Source organism: Emydura macquarii, unplaced genomic scaffold (genome assembly GCF_026122565.2).
Source record: "Emydura macquarii macquarii isolate MOO-44397 ecotype Brisbane River unplaced genomic scaffold, CSIRO-AGI_Emac_v2 contig_1790, whole genome shotgun sequence".
Taxonomy (NCBI): Eukaryota; Metazoa; Chordata; order Testudines; family Chelidae; genus Emydura; species Emydura macquarii.
In genome coordinates, this window is record NW_027131927.1 from 359,443 (window position 1) to 381,202 (window position 21,760).

The 21,760-nt window shown below is 42.6% G+C and overlaps 1 protein-coding gene across 1 annotated transcript in view; it reads right to left on the reverse strand.

The window, feature by feature from the left end:
* Window positions 1-21,760, reverse strand: part of PPP1R37 (protein phosphatase 1 regulatory subunit 37) — a 76,896-nt gene that overhangs the window by 24,049 nt on the left and 31,087 nt on the right. Inside the window, exons 2-7 of the mRNA XM_067556487.1 lie at window positions 21,279-21,376; window positions 15,411-15,456; window positions 12,302-12,402; window positions 11,182-11,301; window positions 4,523-4,673; window positions 536-691 (exon numbers count right to left, since the gene is read on the reverse strand). Coding sequence (XP_067412588.1) covers window positions 536-691; window positions 4,523-4,673; window positions 11,182-11,301; window positions 12,302-12,402; window positions 15,411-15,456; window positions 21,279-21,376 — 672 coding nt within the window. The remainder of the gene's footprint in view (window positions 1-535; window positions 692-4,522; window positions 4,674-11,181; window positions 11,302-12,301; window positions 12,403-15,410; window positions 15,457-21,278; window positions 21,377-21,760) is intronic.

Below are 21,760 nucleotides of genomic sequence, written 5' to 3' on the forward strand. Positions count from 1 at the left end.
CTCCTTGCATGGTGGAAAGAGGAGATGTTACTAATAGAGGCAGAATTTCAGTCTAACAGGTAGGATGCTTCCTTCCAACCTGTTGATGCTGCTCAGTTCCCGAATGGGGCTTTTGTGGTGTTACCAAGAAGTCATGTCTCCGAGATCAGAGAAGCATCAGCTCTCCCTGTCTTCACAAAGGAAGTGGAGGCACAGAACTCTAACTTGCCATTTTCCATCTCAAGTTAAAGAGTTCAAATTATTTTCTTCATCATTTAAAGTCTGAGGACTGACTAGACATTCACTGTCTGTATTAAGACAGCACGTTGGGGGGGGAAGTCACTCTTTAAAAGAAAGACAAGTAAAAAAATTCAAAATGAGAAAGGAATGAAGGCTTAGATTGCTTTTAAAGGGGAAATTTTCCAATATGGGTTGGAGCATGATATGGGATCCAATAAGATCTTATGTTTTCAGCCGAGAATATTTAAAACGTAGTTCTCTCACTGACAAAATTTCTCAAAGAAACGAAGCAGGAAGACTAAGGAGGATCCCCCACCTGAATCTAGGATATGGTTGTTCCTCAAGTCCAGTATCTGTATGTAACAGTTAAATTTCAGCAGGTTGCCAAGCTGAGCAGAGTCCTGCAGTCCATTCAGTTTGTTATCAGCTAGATACAATTCCCGTAGGTTCATGTTCATTTTCAGAGCCGTTGCTAAAAAGCAAAGAGCAGAGAATTATACTTCAGCTAATGTAACAGTTACAGAACAAAAGATTACAGAGAGCAGGGTACCTGTCTGTAGACCCACAAGACACCTTGGAACAGCATGTAACCAAAGAAGACGTAACTTTAGGCTTCATTCATTATTGCTTTAGGTCTGCATGTTTATCCTGGTAACTGCTCATTAATGCCGTCAGGTCATGCAAGGTCACATATCCTCGGCTTATACCAGCTGCATGCTGCAGATGAACTCATGCGCATACAGGCCAGTTTTAGTAACATCAATATCTTATGCAAATTTCTTACTCCTCTAATATGCCAGTCAGCTGTAGCCAAAGTCTCAATATCAACACAAATTAACTAGACAGAAAAATCATCAGCAGGACACAAGTACGGCTGTCTAAACGCTTTATATTGACAAGAAAGTCACAGGGATAACCTGTGTCTGGGAGGCATGACCCCTCAGCAGAAGCTGCAGGAGATACTGGCCCAACGTCTCCAGGGATGCGTGTCGGGGGGATGGAGAGAGGCCCTGCATAATTCTGAGAGAGGGTGGAGTGTCTGCTACCATGCCCTTTGGAAAGGGCAACCCTAGCAGCGGCACAAGTCCTGAGCAGTACTTGTTCTCCCCAACCCCAAGGGCTTGTTCATACAGCCCTTGAACAACAAGAGACACCGTGAGGAGGCTCCTTGAGACCTTCTCCCTTTTGTGCCCCCAGCACCACAGTAGGCTATAATCTTGCCCTTAATCAGCAGTGGCACTTCTGCCAGCGCTAGGGGATTTGCTAGTCAGCAGCGATATCAAAGCAGAGGAGAGAGGATAAAACGTCAATTTTCCATTAAATTCTGCATTTCACATCAAGATCACAACCCTGTTAACCAGAATGCCGGACCTAGAGTAATAACTTTAGCACTAACAACTTGAGTTCTGTAGCACTTTCAAGACAAAATTTTAATTTTAGTAGGCATAAGCTTTAGCACTGGAACCCGCAGCCCGGGTGCGAATGTCTCTCAAGTGCCCGACAGACATAAGAACATGGTTCAAAGGGTAGCATACAGCTGGAAAGTTACACTAATAGCCTATTTACTGCAGAGCCACCTTTTCTTTACCTGTCTGCTGTATGCCTGCACGTGGAGTTTGACGTGAGCACAGAGATGCCTCGCTCCAGCCTAGCAGTGATTCACTACCAAAGAGCTGCCAGGGCCGCCTCATCCCCTTCCAGAAAACTGAAAAGGCCTGAACTTAAAATCTCTGACACCCAGGAAATGTCTCCCACAACACCCGCCACCTAAGCTTAACTCTGCCCTCCCTTCTTTGTTCCCTTGAGGGAGCCCCACTGCTGTACCCCTCCCTAAGACTTGGGGGTCAGCGGCAAGAGTGAAGGGTGCTGGAGAAAGCTGCTAAGTTTTAAAATTTGTCATGGATTTTAAGGCCAGAAGGGACATTGTGAGCCTGCAGTCTGACCACCATCCCTGCCCTGCACCCCATGAAGAGAAGCAAATTTTAAGATGATCTGAGTAAGCCTGTGGATTTTAGAGCAGCTAGAATAGTCAACCTTTAAACAGTAAATAATGCTGAACCTTGGCTATAGTAGAGCTGGTGCTCTGCGATAACGTCCCAAATGGACGGAGAGTGAGTGTCAGGTGGGCCCATCTGTTGGTAGGAGACAGTGAGGTTCCTATTCAGTTCTTGGCAGAAGGGAGAACAGAGAACAGTGGGAGAGGAGAACATGATGGTGTGCTGGTGTTTGTGGGGTCCCCCAAAGCAGGGGGACTATGAGCAGTGGGAGGAAGGGATGGGCTGTGTAGAGGCTTAGGACTAAAGGGAATCAGGGAGGGTAGGTTACAGTGGATAGACAGCGGGTGGGAGTCAGGGACAGGGAGCTCCTGGGAACTGGTAGTAGGGTGGACTGGGGCAATGGGAGGCGGGGAATGTTTACCAGAAGCTGGGAGTGGATGACAGGGGATGGATCACTTGATGATTGCCTGCTCTGTTCACTCCCTCTGAAGCACCAGGTATTGGCCACTGTTGGAAGACAGGATATGGGACTAGATGGACCATTGGTCTGACCCAGTATGGCCATTCTTATATTCTTATGTTCCCCCAATAAATTGTGTTAATCTATGTGGGTCTGATCATTCTGTTCCTTACTATAGTTTCAACCAATTTGACTGATACTGAAGTTAGGCTCACTGGCCTGTAATTGCCAGGATCACCGCTGGAGCCTTTTAAAAAAATTGGCATCACATTAGCTCCATTCCACTCATATGACAGAGAGGCTGATTTAAGTGATAGGTTACATAACACAGTATTTCTGCAATTTCACATTTGAGTTCCTTTAGAACTCTTGGGTGAATAACATCTGGTCCAGATGACTTATTACTGTTTATCAATTTGTTCCACCTCTTGGACCACACGCTGTGCTCCACTTCGGACTAAATCAAGAATTGCCTCTCCACTTGTGGGTTCCAGAACCAGCTGCTCCAAGCACCATTAATGGTGTTTAGAAACGCTTTCTGTATCCCAGTCATTGTGGTGATAGTTGAAATCCCCCATTATTATTAAGTTTTCTACTTTTATAGCCTCTCATCTCCCTGAGCATTTCACAATCACCATCATCATCCTAGTCAGGTGGTCGGTAATATATTCCTACTGCTATACTCCTACTCTACTAGTCAAGCATGGAATTTCTATCCATAAAGATTCTCTGGTACCAGTTTGATTCATTTAAGATTTTTACTATATTTGACCCTATGCTTTCTTTCACATATGCTGGTGGGAGAGTGGCACTATGATCTACTACTCTGTCATTCTTATATATTTTATACTCTATTGCTGTGTCCATTGATTATCATCCTTCCACCAAGTTTCTGTGATACCTTTTATATCAATATTAACATTTAATACCAGACACTCAAATTCACCATCTTAGCATTTAGACTTCTTGCATTTGTATACGTCACCTTTTAGTTGTTTGCCTTCATGTGGTGTAAATGAGACTCTTTCATTTCTCTTCAGTTCCTACCTGTACTTCATCGACTTCTATCCTCAACTCTTTACCAGGATATAGAGAATCCCTGTTAATAGATCCTCCCCTAAGGGATGTCTGTCTGTACTGTGAGTGCCTTCACATCTTTTGGCTTTCCACCAGTCCTTACTTTAAAAACTCCTCTAAAATCTTTTTAATTTTAAATGCTAGCAATCTGGTTCCCTTTTAGTTTAGGTGAAGCACATCCTTCCTGTATAGGCTCCTCCTTCCCCAAAAGGGTCCCCCAGTTCCTAATAAATCTAAAGCCCTCCTCCCTACACCATTGTCTCATCCATGCCTTGAGACCCTGCAGTTCTGCCTATCTAATTGGCCCTACCTGTGGAGGTGGAAGCATTTCAGAGAATGCTACCATGGCGGTCCTGTACCAACTCCGCTATCTAAATATTCTATACAAAGGCTAAGTAAAATCACAGTGTGTGCCAAATACACAGGTTTCATCTCACTGCCAGTGGTGGTAAGAAGTAACTGAGGGAAAGTTAGGGCCACCCTGCCCTTTATACTCTTGAGCAGGGTATGTGACTGTACAGCCAGTGGACACTCTTGACCAAAAGAATTGGCTCTCGCATGCATGGGGCACATGTGCATCAACAGTGGAACGAGTCTGGATAATCACTTGAAGCAGAAGGGTTTGTCCTCTCTTTTCAAGGCTTTAAATCCAGACAAAGAAGTTATCCAAGTATATAAAGGTGTTTTGATGCAAAGAAGAGACAACCACCATGTGATTACTCCAACAAACAGACCACGCCTTGTGAACAAGTCTCTCCAGGTTATTCACCTAGCAGCATGAGTGGGCGCCCTGAGAGGCCAGCATTCTCCAAGTGTAACACTACCAGGGTGCTGCTGATGCGCAGGGCCCGAGCAACAAACGGAGCCGAGTGATCCAGCAGAGGAGTGTTCCGAGCGTCCAGGTACTGCAGACAGTTCGTCTGGAAAAGGAAGGCAGAGGGGTGGAGGATATTACTCAAACAAACATGGAGCCATTGCACACTTTCAAAGCACATGTAAGTAAGTTCTACTCAAGCCCCCTGAGCACAGATTCTGCATATACTTTGCCCGATGTGTGCTTCCACCTGTGTCTCTCTCAAAGTACTTCACAAACATGACTGAACTCCCTAGGAAAAATAGTTAAGTAACATATGGTTTTAAAGATGAGGAAAAAAACAAAGCACAGAGGAGCAATATCTTCCTCAAGATCAGATCATGAATCTGTGACAGAGAAGGGAATAAAATACCAGCCTCCCTATTCTTAAAATCTATGCCTTAACCACAAGACCATCTTTTCTTCTTTCACTGATTAAATAGAATTTGAGTATGTGTTTGTTGCCTAGATATACATGTTAGTCCAACTAGTAGAGACCGACCAACCAGCTGTAAAGAACACACACTGTGCAGAAACATACAGCGTCCCAGAATTCAGCCTGCCAATAACAAATACAAAATATAGGAATGACAAGTTTCCCCTCTAGTCTGGTGTCTTGCCTCCTGTAGTTAGTACCACCTAATGCTTCAAACAATAGTGCAGCATTATGCAAGTGCACCATTATGGAATTCAGCCGATTCCTGTATAGTGCCTTTTCACTGCTTCAGAGGAAATGCCTTGGAAACATAAAGGGAAGTGATGGAGTTTGCTGGAGTGAAGAGGCCAGAATGACTCTAGATTTTCAAAGCAAATGAGATAACTGATTTCAGATATCCCTGCTTCTTTTGTTGGTTCCCCAGACAACAACTAAGATCCATCTTCTAGCATCAGCTATTTTTCCTTTTAGGCTAGTTTGTATTTTAGCTGTCACCTGGCTGCTAGCTGCTAGCTGGCAGGGGAAAGCAGCTGGGAGACCTCAGTGGTTTTGGACTCAGTTACTCAAGAAACATGTTCCATCAGAGCAGCTAAGATAAGGTGGGCACTTTAGCAAGGGCTCCTAGGATAAAAACCTAGTGCTGGTAGCAGGACATTTTTAATGAATGGCTCTTGATCATGGAATTCACTTCCTCTGGTGACCTTCAGGGCACTTTGTAAGCTGCTAGTTAGACAACGTATGAGGTGCGGAGAAGCACACCAAAAATGAATGTTGACATTGAGCTACAATAGCAGAGGCGCCAGGTGAAGGGGGATGGTATATGGGAGGGGGTGGGGAGCAAGGAGGAGATGGACAGGACAGACCGGGGGGTCTCACAGACTGGGATTCAGAAGGGCTAGTGGGGGGCAGACTAGGGCAGGGCCACAGGAGCTAGTGGGGTGACAGCATTGAGCCAAGAACTGAATGGAGTGGGGTGCAGGGACACATGGGGACAGGGCAGATGTGTCTGAATAAATGGGAGAGGCTGGGGCTCAGCCAGGGTCTGCATGGGGGAGGCTCCCCAACTCCCTAACAATCCCTCCCCCCTCCACAAAAAAAACACTATTCTATACGTCTTCCCCCCACACACCCAACAACCCTTACTTCCCTCTCCCTCAGCTCCTCCATTACCTCTGACCCGCCCCCAAACCTTTGCCCTGTTTCTGAGTGTTTGGGAAACACGTTTCTGTATTGTAGTTTAAATGAATTATTACTCAAAGTTCTGTATTAATATGCCCATTAAGGAATCTATTGGTCAAAAAACATTTCCTGAATCTTTTTTGTCGTCTGTATTGCTACAGACATACTTACTGACAGGTATTTTGAAATAAATTACCAAAATAAATTAAACTGGCATGATTATTTTGACAAATAAATTTTGTAAAATTTTAAAATATTGTGCACAGAATTTTTAATTTTTTGGCACAGAATTCCCCCAGGAGTAATTTGTCTGTATTATAGACACGGCTGCTAGCACTGCTTATTAAGAATGCCCAACACGTCTCATTATAAAACCCTGCTTTTGGTGGTTTATAACGTTGTCAAACTTTAACCATTTCAGCTGAAATTTTCCATGTTGGGTATCTGCCTTAGGATGAATATTTTTGGAAAATTTCAACCAAAATTATTTAGGCTTTTCCCAGAACAAGACTCAGAGGGAAAATGTTTTGCAATTTTAAAAAATTCTGGTGACCTTCCTTTTCTTTAAGACATTCTAATGCCCCCATGCTTTGGAGCAGGGACTTGAAATTAGACAGATGGCATCCTTTGGATCAGGGACATGCCTTTCACTGTCCCCATAAAAATATGCCTAAAGTTAGCCAAGTTATAAGCCTTTTAAAAAATTGCAGTCCACAAATGTACAGTAGAAACTTGCTAGAATTTCACAGTCAGCCTGGGGCTGAACAGGACTTTCCCAGCAATCGCAGCTCCGGGAGGATGTTGTGGGGGAGAAGAAGAGATTCCTTGCCTAGCCAGTCTCAGTGTGACTGGCAACTACTTGGACAATGGAGGAAGGAACAAAAGCTAGGGTTCAGGGAGGAAACTGGGAGTGGCTAGGAAAAGAGTGGGACAAGGAGCGAAGCAGAAAGACACTGCAACTGGACAAGTAGTCCAGAGGAGAGAGGGAAGACGTAGAGTTGAAAACATATATGCAAATGAGTCTAGTTTATCAAGCAACCCAGGTCAGCCATGTAACTGACATATCTCCATCATTATTTACCACTCCACTACATTTTGTGTCATTTGCAAACTTTACCAGCGAAGTCCCCTCCCCCACAGCATTGATACTGAATGGCAGTGGAGCAAGAATAAATCCCTGTGAAACCCCTCTAGAAATATACCCATTGGATGATTCCTAATTTACACTTAGAGATGTATCAGGCAGTTTTTAATCCATTTAACAGGGCTACATTAATATAGGATCATTACACAAAATCAATCAGTATGTTGTGTGGTCAAACATTTAAGTTAATTTTACCAGTCTAGTTTGTAATTTCATCAAAAAAGATATGAACCTTGATGTGACCTGTTTTCCATAAAACCATGCTAATTAGCACTAATTATGCCACTAACTTAATTCTTTACTGATTATCTCTCTCAGAACCTTTCCATGATTTTGCTTAGAATCGATGTCTGACTAACTTACATTCCTCAGGCCTAGAAGATGCCAAGGCACTTCTAGCTATTAGGCTTCATCTTTCTTCTTTTTCTGCATTATTGTCCACCAAGCTGTAGGAGGAGGGGAGAGAACAGTACTAGAAACCCTCTAAGCAAACCAAAATATGATCAGAAACCCCTGGAAATGCAGGCATTTTTCCAAATACATACAAAGGTTCCAGCCATGACTGGATAGTTCTGACTCAATACAAGCAAGTCCTGGGAGAGTTACACAGAAATAATACTTAGCCGCAGCTAAATCCAAAACTAAGAGGATGTAAGAAAGTCCCGGATAGGGTTGCTGGATATGGATAGAATGCAGAATATACATGTTACAATTCACTTGTGCTGGGTTATGATGCATAGAAAGCTCTTTTATTGAGAATTGCACCAGGAGCTCATAGCAACCTCCAGATTTAGGTTTTCTAATACTTACTAAAAAAGATTCTTGCAACTTTCTGAGATGCTTTAACGCCGCTGTTATTTGCGGAAGGCCTTTGAAATTCATCAGGGAGAAAGTCCTCAGGCTTGAAAAGTACCTTTCAGGTTTGGCAGAGCTATCATCTGTTAAACTGCCATTTCTCTTCTGTTTCTTCCACTCCTCGTGGAAATGTTAGCAATGTGCCAAAATATGTGAACATGAACATTCTGAAGAGACAGCAGCAGACACTTTACAGCTGCACTGGGAAAAGTGAAGTGGTGACAGGGAATGTGTGCAGGGGCCCTTCACCTCTGCGGGAAGAAGAGGAAAGCATGCCCAAATTAGATTCCCCTCAGTAACTCCCCTGATTGAACACTTGGTGCCAGCGGCCCACTCCCCTTTGGAATAGCAGCCTTCTGCTGTTAGCTAATGTAGTTGGGGTTTTTTTGGTGGTGGTTCCCTGCACAGATTCCAAGGCCAGAAGGGACCACTGTGATCACCTAGTCTGACTTCCTGTATAACACAGGCCACAGAGCTTCCACAAAAGTTAATCCTGTAGCTCAAGTGACAGAAGCTCATGCCAAAGGTTCAACACGTAAAATCGGATTCCTAATGGGATGGTTGTTATAGTTGTTACATAAAGAATTTGTTTTAGACCTTTTGACTTTGAAGGGAGGAAATTATACACAAAAAACTACATTCAAAGGACGTTTATGTAGAAAAGTCAAGCACTTGAAGTTAGGAAATATCAGATGTATTGTTGCCCATGCAACTTTAATTCTGCTCCTTGTCTGTGCATATTATGATAGTCTAGTTACATGATCATGCTATTTTTTCCACAGAATCCTTGCTTCATTCAATGCACAGGTTTGATGCATGGGGGACAGAAGTGAAGCTGCACTGGCAACGATAAGTCTGGTGTTTCCTAACTTGAATGCTTGACTTTGCAATCTCATTAACTTTTTCCTTTTAATGTCAGAAATATAAGCTTTAGAAGGTGTGAAAAAGGGCAGAACAAACAAACAGTCTTTGAGAAATTACCATGGCACCTTCCACTGATTCCACTTCAGTTATTTTTGTATCTATAAAGTGCACAACGTGTAACTGAGAAAATATTCTTTTCAGTGTCTGCTATAAAAGCAGATGAATCCGTAAAATTATGAGACTTCCACTGAGTAATAGAGGGACTAGATATCTGTAAATAGGCTACTGCTTTGTGCCACGATTTGGATTTCCAGTGTCCTGATGTCAACTGCAGGCACTAAAAATGCTGGTACCAACACCTGTATTATATTATATGGGAATCTGCTGTGCTTATGGCAAAGGTACTGAAGAAGAACATTCCAGAATGGTTTCTCCCCCCACCTCATTCTGTAAACAAACATCTGCTCTCTCATAATACTGTATTTCAAAGGGAGACATGCTGAATAGTACAAATATCACAAATAATGAATGTTTGTACAGTGCTTTGAAATTGTAAAGCTCTCAGTAAGTGCTAAGTATTAAGTAATGTCAGTGGTCAGTGTGATGGGTGGAAGGTGAGATTTCTTATGCATCATAGTACAGCACTGGGCTATGTATTTCTGCATATCTCCTTTACACACAACTAGCTGAAGGCTGATGTAACATTGTTCCATAATGATAATGTGCATATTATTTCTGTGAACTTGCATACTTTGTCCATTCTTCTGTTTAATCTCCACTGTATACCCACGCAAGGTTGGTGCAGGAGAGGTTTCATGAATCACGCCAGACCATCATCTCATAATATTTCCACAAACATTTATTGTGAATAGGTTACTCCATGATTAGGAACTAGGTTCTAAACAGGATTAGTAACATTTAGTTGGAAAAAGCAACCCAAGTGCTGGGTGCTTTACTGAAGCTTTACAAGAATTTTGAGAGAAAGGATAGTTTTATGGTTATGACACTGGATCTAATCTGGAGCTCTGCCACAGACTGCCTGCGTGACCTTGGGTAAATCATATAATCTCATCTATAAAATAAGGATAATACTTCCTAATGCCAACCCTTTGTTAGTCGGCTCTTTCTAGTTTGTAAACTCCTCTGGACTGGGACTGTCTTACTGTGTAAGGGCCCTGACTTCAGGGCTTCTGGGTGTTACTGTCAAATAAATAATAAAAAGATCTCTTTCAAAGCATATTTCATGGAACTTTCACATTTCAGAATGAGCAGACATGATAAGTACACTCCATGTCATTCCCACAGCCCCAACTGCCATCCCATTAAGTAGAACACTGTGACGAGACATCTTACAATGAAATATTTTCTTTTATCAATAATGTTTGCACAACACAGCAGTTTTTACTGGGATGTACATTTAGTTTAAGAACCATCAGCCTTAGGCCTTGGCTATTTCCTTATAAAAATTGGAATGATAATTATCTGAAACATTCCCACATGTTATCCCACTATGTAATCATAGAGCAGAATCTTCTTAATAGGCCCATCTGGCACAAGCAACAAGCAATGATCCCAAACCCCAGACACACTGAAATACTTAAGTGTACTGTGCTTGGTTGGCCATGAACGCACAAGCACTACAGAAACTACAGCAGGTGCACAACACAGCAGCCTCCCTGTTAAACAGAGGTTTAAGGAAGCACTTCACTGGTGTTCTGATTGCTGCACTGGCTACTCACTGAATTGGCTGAACTGGTCCCGCTGATAGAGAAACGACTTGGCTATGGTAACACAGGAAGTCTGGAAACAGAACCCAATCGCAGTCCAGAGCCTTAAGCACAAGACAGTCCCTCCTCCTTCCCTGCACCCCAGCAAGCTACTAGTTGAAATTTCTCATTGTAGTTTAAAAAGCTACCTGTGGTTTCTTGTGTGCACCACACCCCTTCTTCCCCACCACAGACAAAATGGTTAAGTTAGCAGAGTTCCAATAGCGTTAAAATCTAACTCTACACTAACTTGAAATCATGTTAGTATTATTGGACATTTACCAGCTGTAAATTAAACGGATGATAAAAATATTCAAGAACTAACACAAACCTTTCTCATCATGTGTGCAGCTGCCTGCCAGCCTCGGGTGCCAATGTGTTTGTTAAATGAGATGTTGAGGTGCATTGCTGACTCATAATACTCAATCATGTCAAATAATGCCGAGGCGCCCTGGAAAACAAAGACAGGAAAAGAAACTGTAAAGTTGGCACAAAATTGTGGAGGCATTCAGCTGCAGCTCTGGGAAACAGTCACAGACACCAGCTGCTCCAACGGCCCGGCAGACCACTGTTCCGGCAGACTGCCAAGACGCTGGTCCAGCCCCAGTGGGGCTGACCCAACCCCAGTCACTACTTCACTGCTGCTCTGGTGGCTGCGGGGCTGAGAGCTGCTCCAGCCCTGCCCTGGAAGAAGTCACAGAGGCCCCCAAAAAATCACAGAATCCATGACCCTTGTGACAGAATCATATCCTTATTTAACTGAGTTAAGAAAATGGGCTAGTGGTGAAATAAAGTTACTTAAAATAAATACAGTTTTAGATACCAAGCTGACGTGGTAGAACACTGGGTTCACTGCATCAAAACTGTTTAAAATCAGTTCCTTCTTCATTTAATTGTTGGGACCTGTTTCAGGCCTTTGGGGTTATTTTAGAGCCAATGGCATTGCTAAGACACACCTACCCAACAAAGACTGAAGAATGAAGAATTTACTGTGCAGGTTAGCACAGCACAGGAAATTCAGAATATACAGCCTGAACTCAGGTCCCATTAGAGTAAAAGCATTCCCATTAACATTACATAAAACATTAGAAAGGTTGGTATCTACACCTCATACAGATTTTTAAACGTGTTTATTTAAGGGACTTCCAGGTATATTTGAATCATGGCCATTTGGAAACCGGATGTCAAGCATTCATTCTATTAATTAATTTTTGAAATAGCAAAAACGCAAACAAAAACCTAACAAAGTTTGCTTATGAATAGAGAGGGTAATGGCAGGTATAGGTCAGATTTGTGGTGTGTCCCTTTAATTGCTCGTTAACCTGAGCGCATGAAGGGAAAGCTCAGAACAGAACACAAAACTGTATCAGCCAGAGAAAATTCAAGGATTTTTTTTAGTCTTGAAACAAACAAAAATCATGGTCAATTATGTAATATTAAATGAAACTTACATCTTCATCCAAGTTTGTTTGCTCCAAATCAACTATTTTGAACTGGACCCTTTTGAAAATCTCTTCCAGTGCTTCACAGGCTTTGTAATCTAGTTTTTCTCCTGTGAAAAAAACCAGAGTAAATTCAGAAGACCCAGTGTTAAGTGTTTTGTTGGTACATAAATATTCACAGTATTACAAGAAATAGATTTCTGTAAGCTCTAGAAACCTAGGCATTGGAACAGAAAACAAGGCAACACAAGGAGAGAGATCTTATTTCTCCTTCATTTGGGGTAAGCTACTTCCTGCTCTTCCAGACAACATTTATTATTTGCCAGGTTAAACATTTAAAAACCCACACACAAAAAATCATCTTGGACTGGTCTCCAACCAGATGGACTCGATAACCCATTGCTAATCTTTATGATGCTATGATAATGCATAATCAGCATCTGCTTTTTCCAGTCCTAACCCAGGACCAAACTGTACAAATATTGGGAAAGCAAACAACAAGAAAGGAGAGCGCTTATGGAGGCCTACCAGTATAATGCAATAAAATTAAGAAAGGGAAGATTTAGACTGTATATTAGTGACACCCACAGAGATGTAATTCAGCCATAGACTAGTATACCGAGTAGCAGAAGCCACATTAGGACATTTAAAAAGCTAGATTCAACAGTAGAAAATAGGGAAAGTCTCACTATGAGACTAACAGGTAGATGGAATCAAAAAGCTTTTTGCCACCTCTAACTTCTGTATTTCTTTGGATTCACAGGTCATTTTAGTGATTAGGTACGGAACTAGAAGTAGAGAGCTCGACATTTTATTTCAGTTTGCTTTTTACCTGAGTCAGCTGCACAAATGCATCGTGCAGTACCTCTCATAGTTGGGTGCAACTACACGCAACCTTCTGCTAGTCATATTTTTAGTATTGTATCTAGCAAAAACGCCAGCACATAGGTTTGAAAACCTGAACTGTCAATATTGTAATCCATGCCATCTGAATAAGAATGAAAAGTATTAGGAAACACCCTCCCACCCACCATTTAAAAAATATGGCCAACATTCTCAAAACCAGGAACATAAAGTCAGGCTCCAAAACCCACATGTAGGCTCACCAGTAAGTGGCCTGATTTTCAAACCTGCTGAGCACCCAGCTGCCTGTGCTAATTAATTTTAGGTTGTAGCGTTTCTAGTGGGGTCCCACAGGGATCTCTGCTATTTAACATTTTTATCAATGACCTGGAAGAAAACAAAAATCATATCTGAAAGTTTGCAGACGACACAAAGGTTGGTGGAGTGGTAAATAATGAAAAGGGCAGGTCACTGATACATAGCGATCCTGATCACTTGGTAAAATGGCACAAGCAAACAAACAATGCGTGTTTTAATACAGCCAAAAGTAAAGTTATACATCCAGGAACAAAGAATGCAGCCCATTATTACAGGATGAGGGACTCTATTCTGGGAAGCATCGACTCTGAAAAAGATTAGGGGGTCATGGTGGATAATCAGCTCACAGTATAACCCTGTGGCCAAAAGGGCTAATGGGATCCTGGGATGCATAGACAGGAAAATATTGAATAGGAGTAAAGAGGTAATATGATCTCTCTATTTGGCACTGGTGTGATCACTGCTGGAATACTGTGTCCACTTCTGCAGTCTACAACTCCAGTAGGATGTTGATGACTTGGAGAGGGTTCAGAGAATAGACACAAGAATGATTAAAGGACTGGAAAACCTGTCTTATAATGAGAGACTCAAGGAGCTCAATCTATTTAGCTTAGAGAGAGGTTAGGGAATGACTTGATCGCAACCTGTTTAAGTACCTGAAAGGGGAACAAATATTTGATAATGGACTCTTCAATCTAGAAAACAAAGGTAGAATAAGATGCAACGGCTGAAAGTTAAAACTAGGCAAATTCAGACAAGAGAAGGCATAAGTTTTTAACAGTGAGAGTAATTAAACCATCAAAACAATTTATTAAGGAGTGTAGTGGATTCTGCATTACTGGCAATGTCCAAATCAAGATTGGATTTTCTTTAAAAGATATACTCTAGGAATTATTTTGGGGAAATCCTATGGCATGTGTTACAGGAAGCCAGGCTTCCAGGTCATTAATACAAATGTTCAGTGGGGGAAGAGGTTGCAGGGAGTCCTTGAAATAGAGGGGGTGGGAGGGTAGAACACAGGGAGCTTGTGAGTCCCTATTGTGTGTAATTAGTTTGGCCTACAGAAGGGACAAAGAAGGCAACCCTTGAGTAATACTAAACTCTCCAGAAAGTCACTTAAGCAGGAGCCTGGGCTCTTAAGTGATGGCTCAGCCTCGCTTATCTTTTTGCATCTCCCCCTCTTCTCCATAACTCTGGAGTCTTGGAATCAAAATCAGAGAACATTCCAAGAGTTGGTCTACACTTGAAAATTTGATTGAACTAGCTATGTCACTCATGGCTGTGAAAAATGTCGCACCCTAAATGCCATAGTTAGATCAACCTAACCCCAGAGTAGATGCCTCATGGTGATTGGAATAATTCTTCTGTCAATCTAGCTATCACCTTTCAGACAAGTGGATTAATTGCATCAATGGAAAAACCCATTCCGTCGAGATAGGAAGCATGTACACTATGGCACTACAGCACTGTAGCTGAAATGCCGTAGCATAGACATGGCCTGAAAGATGTGTTCTAGTTCAACCACAACATATTAACCTCATTATAGGAATCAGTGGGACAAGTGCCATGTCCCCTTTTATGCAGGTGATCAGACCATAGGATTGCAAGGGCTGCTACTGGCCATATGAGGAAACACATGATGAATCAGGTTTTCATAATAGGGTAGTAAAATTAACTAAGCCTTGTCTATACATGTGGCCTGACACAACTACTACAGCAGCATTTTTGCCAGCATTGCTGGAACATGGGTACAAGTATTTCTCACGCAAAATCACCTATAGAATTTACTTGTCCTGTTTCCTCAGTATTAGCATTATTTGTATTGCATTAGCACAGCAAATGCCCCATTCAGGATCAGGACACCATTGAGTTAGCAGCTGTCCAAACAGAGTAGGATAGTTCTTGCCCGAAGAATTTCCTTTAAAAAGCCAAGTCATTAGGGTTACGAGAAGCTTACCTTTTAGATCCAAGCAATCTATCCGGGGAGATAGATCTTTAAATTCCTGTAACAAAAAGAGTGGCACATTATTATACTCAGAAGACAAGACAAATCCCTACTCTAGGATAAGTCAGAGGTGGAGGGATATGAGTAACACTCGCCCACACACATACGAGGCAAAAACATTAGTTCCAGCACCCTTCTGTGAGTTCGCTAGAAACCTGTACCTACCACAGTGTTTCTTAGGGCTTGTCTACATGAGGGGGTTTAATCCGCATCCTTTTTGCTGCACATCCAGTAACGCACATTATGCAAGCTGCAATAGCAGCATGTGCGTGGAAGAGTGCGCCCTCAGTCATTGCGCATCATTGCGTACTTCCAGCAACAGTTTGCTGCAAACTGAGGGCATAGCATTCTCACAACATATCCCATGCTCCTTTGCTTTGCTGCTGAGTGTTGTGCATTCTGGGATTTTTCTTGCTGTGCATTGTGGGATGCATAGCAGAAGGATGGCTAGTTCAAGTTTTTTTTTAATCCTAGGATTCATGATTCCCATATTTCCTTTATGAGCAAGAGAACACCATTTTCAAATAGCTGTAACCAGCATGGACCCATGGAATTCCACACCAGCACGCTGGCAACCTCAATCCTACTTAGATTGTATTTCAGCATTCAAAGTCGCATGAATTCGGCTTGGGGTTTTTGCCTGACACAACACTGGGCAGACAACATGGCAGCGGCAGCAGCTCCACCAGCAGCAGCTTCAGCAGAAGAATCTTCAGCAGCAGCAAACTGGGACACAGATGAGGAAGAGGAGGAACTGACAGCAATTGATAGAGGACCTGCTCCTGAAGCTGCTTCACAGCATACAGCGCTGTTTGTAGGTTCAGGAAACCAGTGCAGATCCATGGGAAAGAATTGTTCTGCAACCCTGGGATGAACAGCAGTGATGAGAGAATTCAGCATCTTCTTCCAAACTATCTTTGGCCATGGCAAAGCTTTCACGGGCAACTGCCACACTGTCCTCGGCCACTGCAATGATCTCCCTAGAAAGCTCCTTGTGTGATTCCCTCAGTCCTCAGATACTGCCTCCACTTCTCTGCATTTTTTCACTGGAGGGGAGGGGAGAAGGGGGGACACAACTCTGCAATGATGTCCACAAACTTTACATCACAAACTTTCTGTTTTCTCCCTCTCAGGTTTCCCCACCATTTCACATCTGATAAGGACCCTGCCCTTGAGGGTTTGGCCAGAGCAGGTGCCATGGCTATAAGGGTATTTAAAAAAATGACAAATGGTTTTTATTCATATTCTAGAGAGGCTTTTTTTTTTTTTTTTTTTTTTTTAAACTTGCATTCCTGAATTTACCCCCTTGAGATTCTTCCCAGTCTTGAGGAACCTTACAGCTGGTAAGCTGTGTATGCTTTGAGACTTCCATCTGTGTAGTAGATGTTGTGTGGCTTTCCCACTGTGCCTTGGAGGTCCTTGTATGTTGTCAGAGAGGTTAGCAGGGTGAGTCTGAGGATGAGTTAGACAGCAATCCCCTTGAAGCTGTCCTGACTCTGGATCACATTACAGTGAGGCAGGTGACTAGGAGGCAGAGAATGGCTTTACACAGAAAGGCAAAAGGCAGACCAGCGAGATACGCTGTGAAGTGTTGCAGGAGTGGAAGGAAGTAATGAGCTATACTGCTGAGCATGTCCGTGCAGCTATTCCTCAGCCTATGAGCAAAAAATGGAGCAATTTCTCAGCCTTAGATTTTGCTTTATCTCCTCAGCAGACACGGTGAAAGTGCAAAGAAAAACAGACACGGTTTTACGACTGCCTGAAGCCTTCACTGTTACCAGTCTTTAAGAATGCCCCTGTAAATGCATATTACAGGGAGCTGTGCTCTTTGTAGCTTTAAGGGCATGCATTGTCCATGTCTACCTCATGTACAGTGAGAACACTTACCATACTTCTCTTCCTGAAACCACTGTCTCAAAAAACTTCTGCATTTTGCACAAAACAATGTTTTCCTTATTTGACTCTGGCAGGGGAGGAGGTGGAACAGAGCCTGAGACTGCACCATGGTGCCAGCAACCATTTTGTAGGTGGTGAATGGGATTTGAGGGTGGAGCGAGGGGGGAGAGGAGGCACATTCACCAGGAAGGATGCTAAGGAAAGGAAAATAAGTCACTATGTACAAGGGTATGTGCCTTCTGGAGCATGGGCCAGAAAACAGTCGTTAGCCAGGGCTTTAGCATAAGACGGAGGCTGATGGCCCAGCCAGAGTTGTCACCATTTTGGAAAGCTGTATGGGGGGGCACAAACGGACAGTGGGGGCCAATGGAGGAAGGGAGAGAAAGAGGTACCTTGCATTTGGAAAGGCTTCTCTCTCTCTCTCTCATCTGCCTACATTGGCTGTGGCCATGGGGCACTTGGAGCAAAAGCAAATATTGCCATACAGCAGAATAGCAAATTAAAACTTAAATACTAACTTATTTTTAAATTAAAATCTTGCCTCTGCAAAGGATCCCTCCATAAGATCAACCTCTTCAGTTGCTGCCTGGGAATCAGGATTGGTTGCTGCAGAGCAGGAATCAGGCTCACCTTCTACCTGCCTGGCATCAGAGTCGTGAGTTCTGAACAGATCCTGGCTCGCCAAGATCTCTTCACAGGCCTCCTCTTGCTTGTCCTCTGATGAATCTTACTGGTCCATCCTTTGGGGGGGGCAGGGAAGCGGGGTAGGTGGCCAGCAAGCGCCACAAACTGCCTGGGTTGGGTGGTCATGTAGTTATGCAAAATCCTGTCCAGCTCCTCAAAGAAATATCCCCTGCCACATTTTTTCCTGTTGTTCCTCCTTTTAATGTAGGTGCTCCTGAGCGTTTTGCTCTTTATCCAACGTTGTCTGGCCTTCCGGTCCTAACCTCTGGTCAGCAACTGCCTCGCAATGACCACAAACAGGTCTTTATTCCAGTGGCTGGCAACAAGAGCTACCTGCACTGATATTTCTCCCCAGATGGCAAGGAGATCCACAGTCTCAGCACGGATAAAAGGGCTTCTGGAACGCTATACACTTATCCTGATAAACTGGAATCCAGGAGCAAATGGACAAAACCTGGCTGTGCGCAGCTTATAAATGGGGAAGGGGACATCCAGTCAACTCGACCCCTGAGCAGGATAGGGCACGCAGGTGAACAGACAGGTCAATGATTGCCCACCAAGCAGCATGGGATAGCCACCAAAAGCCTGCCTAGGCAGTTTGCAATAGCACTGTGCGCACACCAACAGTAGATTAGAGACTAACTCGCTTTGCAGCAAAATTAGTTCTTTCTGAAAGAGGACTCCGGCTTGCAACCAACTCGAAGTCAGTGAACTACAATGCATTGCCACATGTATGCAAGCATTTTCAAAACACATTAACCTGAAAAGCTGGTGATCAACACCCCCCGCCACGCCAACGCCAACCCCCATGTAGACAAGCCCTTAAAGCCATACAGTTGTCAAATAACATTCTGTAATGTGTGAAGATCAGAAAGCAAGCGTGGTCACACGCAAGCCACAGATAGCAAGGCAGTGACTACCTTGAGCCACTTACAATCTAGCAACTGCACTAGGAGACCCAGAGGAAGGTGTTAGAATTTAGCATCTCTTAATGCTGTGTTGGGGTGAGGAAGATGTTTGACTGATATGGTTTAGTGTTTGCAGGCCTCATGAAGTAGTGAATCTTTAGGAAGAGGCTAGCACTTTTGATTACAAAAGGATCAGAGCCCTGATGGGTGTGAATCGTTAAGCTGGTGATTAAGGCATGAGGGCAAGATACTGTGCTTTGTCGGCAATTTAGACTCTTTACTGCTGGAGGTATTAAGGAGGGGAGTAGACTTCTTTACTGGCAGTTTAAGTATTTCTGTATAGATGGTTTTTGCCCAACAGCTCTTAATTGGCATATTCAACTATAGCAGCCCTGCCCCTCCACTTGTCTCCACAGACCATACACAGACCAGGAAAAGAGCTAACAGTTTAAAAACACACCTAAAATCTTCAACTATCAATCTCAGAAAAGCCTTTGCACCTGGTGTGGACAGGGTAAGTCAGCATGAGCTGGTTCTGGTCAACCCTAGCATGACTTGCCTCATCTACACTAAGCGCAAAGATCATACTACTTAATGATAGTGAATGTTGTTTTCAGAACACAACCTATGTTCTTAGTCTAGACCTGACCTTAATATGGCTTAGAAAAAGAAGATGACGACGACCTAGGAGGACTGACAAGTGATGCCAACTCTTGCCATATTTGGTGTTTTTCTTAGTGCCCCAGCTGCTGAGTCAAGATTGTTTTATAAAAAAAAAGAAAAAAAAAAATCAAACAGTTCCTAACTCTCTGTGGAGAAAACTTTGAAAAGAAGACCCAAGTGCACCATAACTCAGAAATAAACAAAATTTAAAAAGACCCCCAATTTTTTTTTTATATATTGATCTCAGGATTTTTAAGACAACTGCATGACTTCGGGGGCCTGACTCATGATGATTTTTGAAAGACGCTATTAGGATTATATAATTGTTAACATTTCACAGAAACCCAAGTTCTCAGGAGCAGACACAAAAGCAGTCTCAGCAGGTATTGTGATATTGGTGGAGAAGAGGCCCAACTGGGGCCACCCTTTCCCTCCTACACCTTCCAGATCCAGAACTATGCAGAGGTGACCCCATACCTCCTACTCTGGGGGCACTAAATCCCATGCAGCAGTTCCTACCCCAAGTCATGTGGGCTTAAAGAAGAATTCCAGGGAGGAGCCAGGCCCCTCTCCCTGGGAGGCAGAGAAATTCTCAAGCCCACAGATCAGACACAGAAGCAACCTCAGCACATTCTGCTGCAGGACATCAGACACTGGTGATGTTATCGGGCTCCCTTCTACAGTTTTAGCTCTAGTCATTGTCTCCCCTGCACCAACTGGCCATTTGCTCCAGCCCTTTTCTGCCTTCTATGTTACAATCTAGTGTATACTTCTGTACAATGCTGAATTTGCACTATGTGGCAATGTAATCCTAGTAACCCCCTGCATCATTCTATGTAAGACTTCATATAACATTCTCCTTTCTACAATACACTCCTAATGATGTAAGCTGATTGGTTCAGTTAGTGCCATCCGGGCTAGAAAAGTTCTAGGGCATCCCTGTGAAATTTCACTCCCCCAAGAAGAGCAGTTTGTCATTTCCCTTAGCTCCTCGACTGCCTCCCTCTTCCACTCACTGCCAGAGTCGGTCTTAAATTTTTTATATCAAACATTTATGCTGCATTCTCCTTTGTCTTCTTTATCCTTACAGAGCCCAGTCAGTTCATGTCATTATATACAATCTCTGAAGAAAATATACTTGAACTTAAACCAATATAGAATTAATACTCAAACTTTTAATTATTCTCACACTTGGAAAAACAAAATATAACAAATATAGCATAATATAGAGAGCAATACATTAGCTGTGTTGGAAATCTCATATCCATTTTATTTAAACTGGGTAAGAAAAGGAGTCCAACTTTAAGCACTGTACAGGAAAAAACATTAAGAACTAAAGGCGAGAACCCAGACTTCTGTAATATTTTATTAATTAAATTATGCATAGTATTTTGGTAACAAATACCTTAGATAGTGCCATCCTGCATCACTTTTTCATCTGCTAAAAAAACCTGCTCAACTTGATAGAAAGCAATGCTATTGTTTTTCCATATTTGACTGGCTTGAAAATTATTCTAAGTCTCAACATGGAGTCATGTTTTCAGCAGATTTATATTTTCAGTTCTGATATGGCTGCAGCTGACTTTTCTAGCGTTTCCATGACAGTCATACTCTAGGAGCGAAACAGGATTAAAAGTGTGTGATTCACATATAAGAATATCCACAATACCTGTATCTGCTTCAGTAGTTTGGGTATCTGTTTGCAATTTAATTTCTGACAGGCTTGTTTGTAGGCAGTGATAATTTCCTCAACAGTCACATTCTGGGCTGAAAATATAAAGGGTAGAGATTAAGATTACATTTACATTCACAAAATCAAATTTATTCAAACTCATCTACACAAACTTCAACTGTATGTCAGGCACTTAATTGACAAAAGTGAGAGAATTGTGTATAATTAACTAAGACTATTCCCACCCAGAATAATTTAAAATGGCCAGGATATGAAACAGGGCAATTTATGTTCAAGGTAGGATAGGAATATAATTTGATATTTCACTTTAAGAGTTGAATAGTTACATTACCATAATGTACACATTGATTCTACAGATTTTATCTGTGTACCATGTCATGTTTACGAACTCTGTTTTCGGTGCGGTTGTTTAGCCATTTTATTGCTTTAAAAATATCTGAACATAAAACCAGGAACAT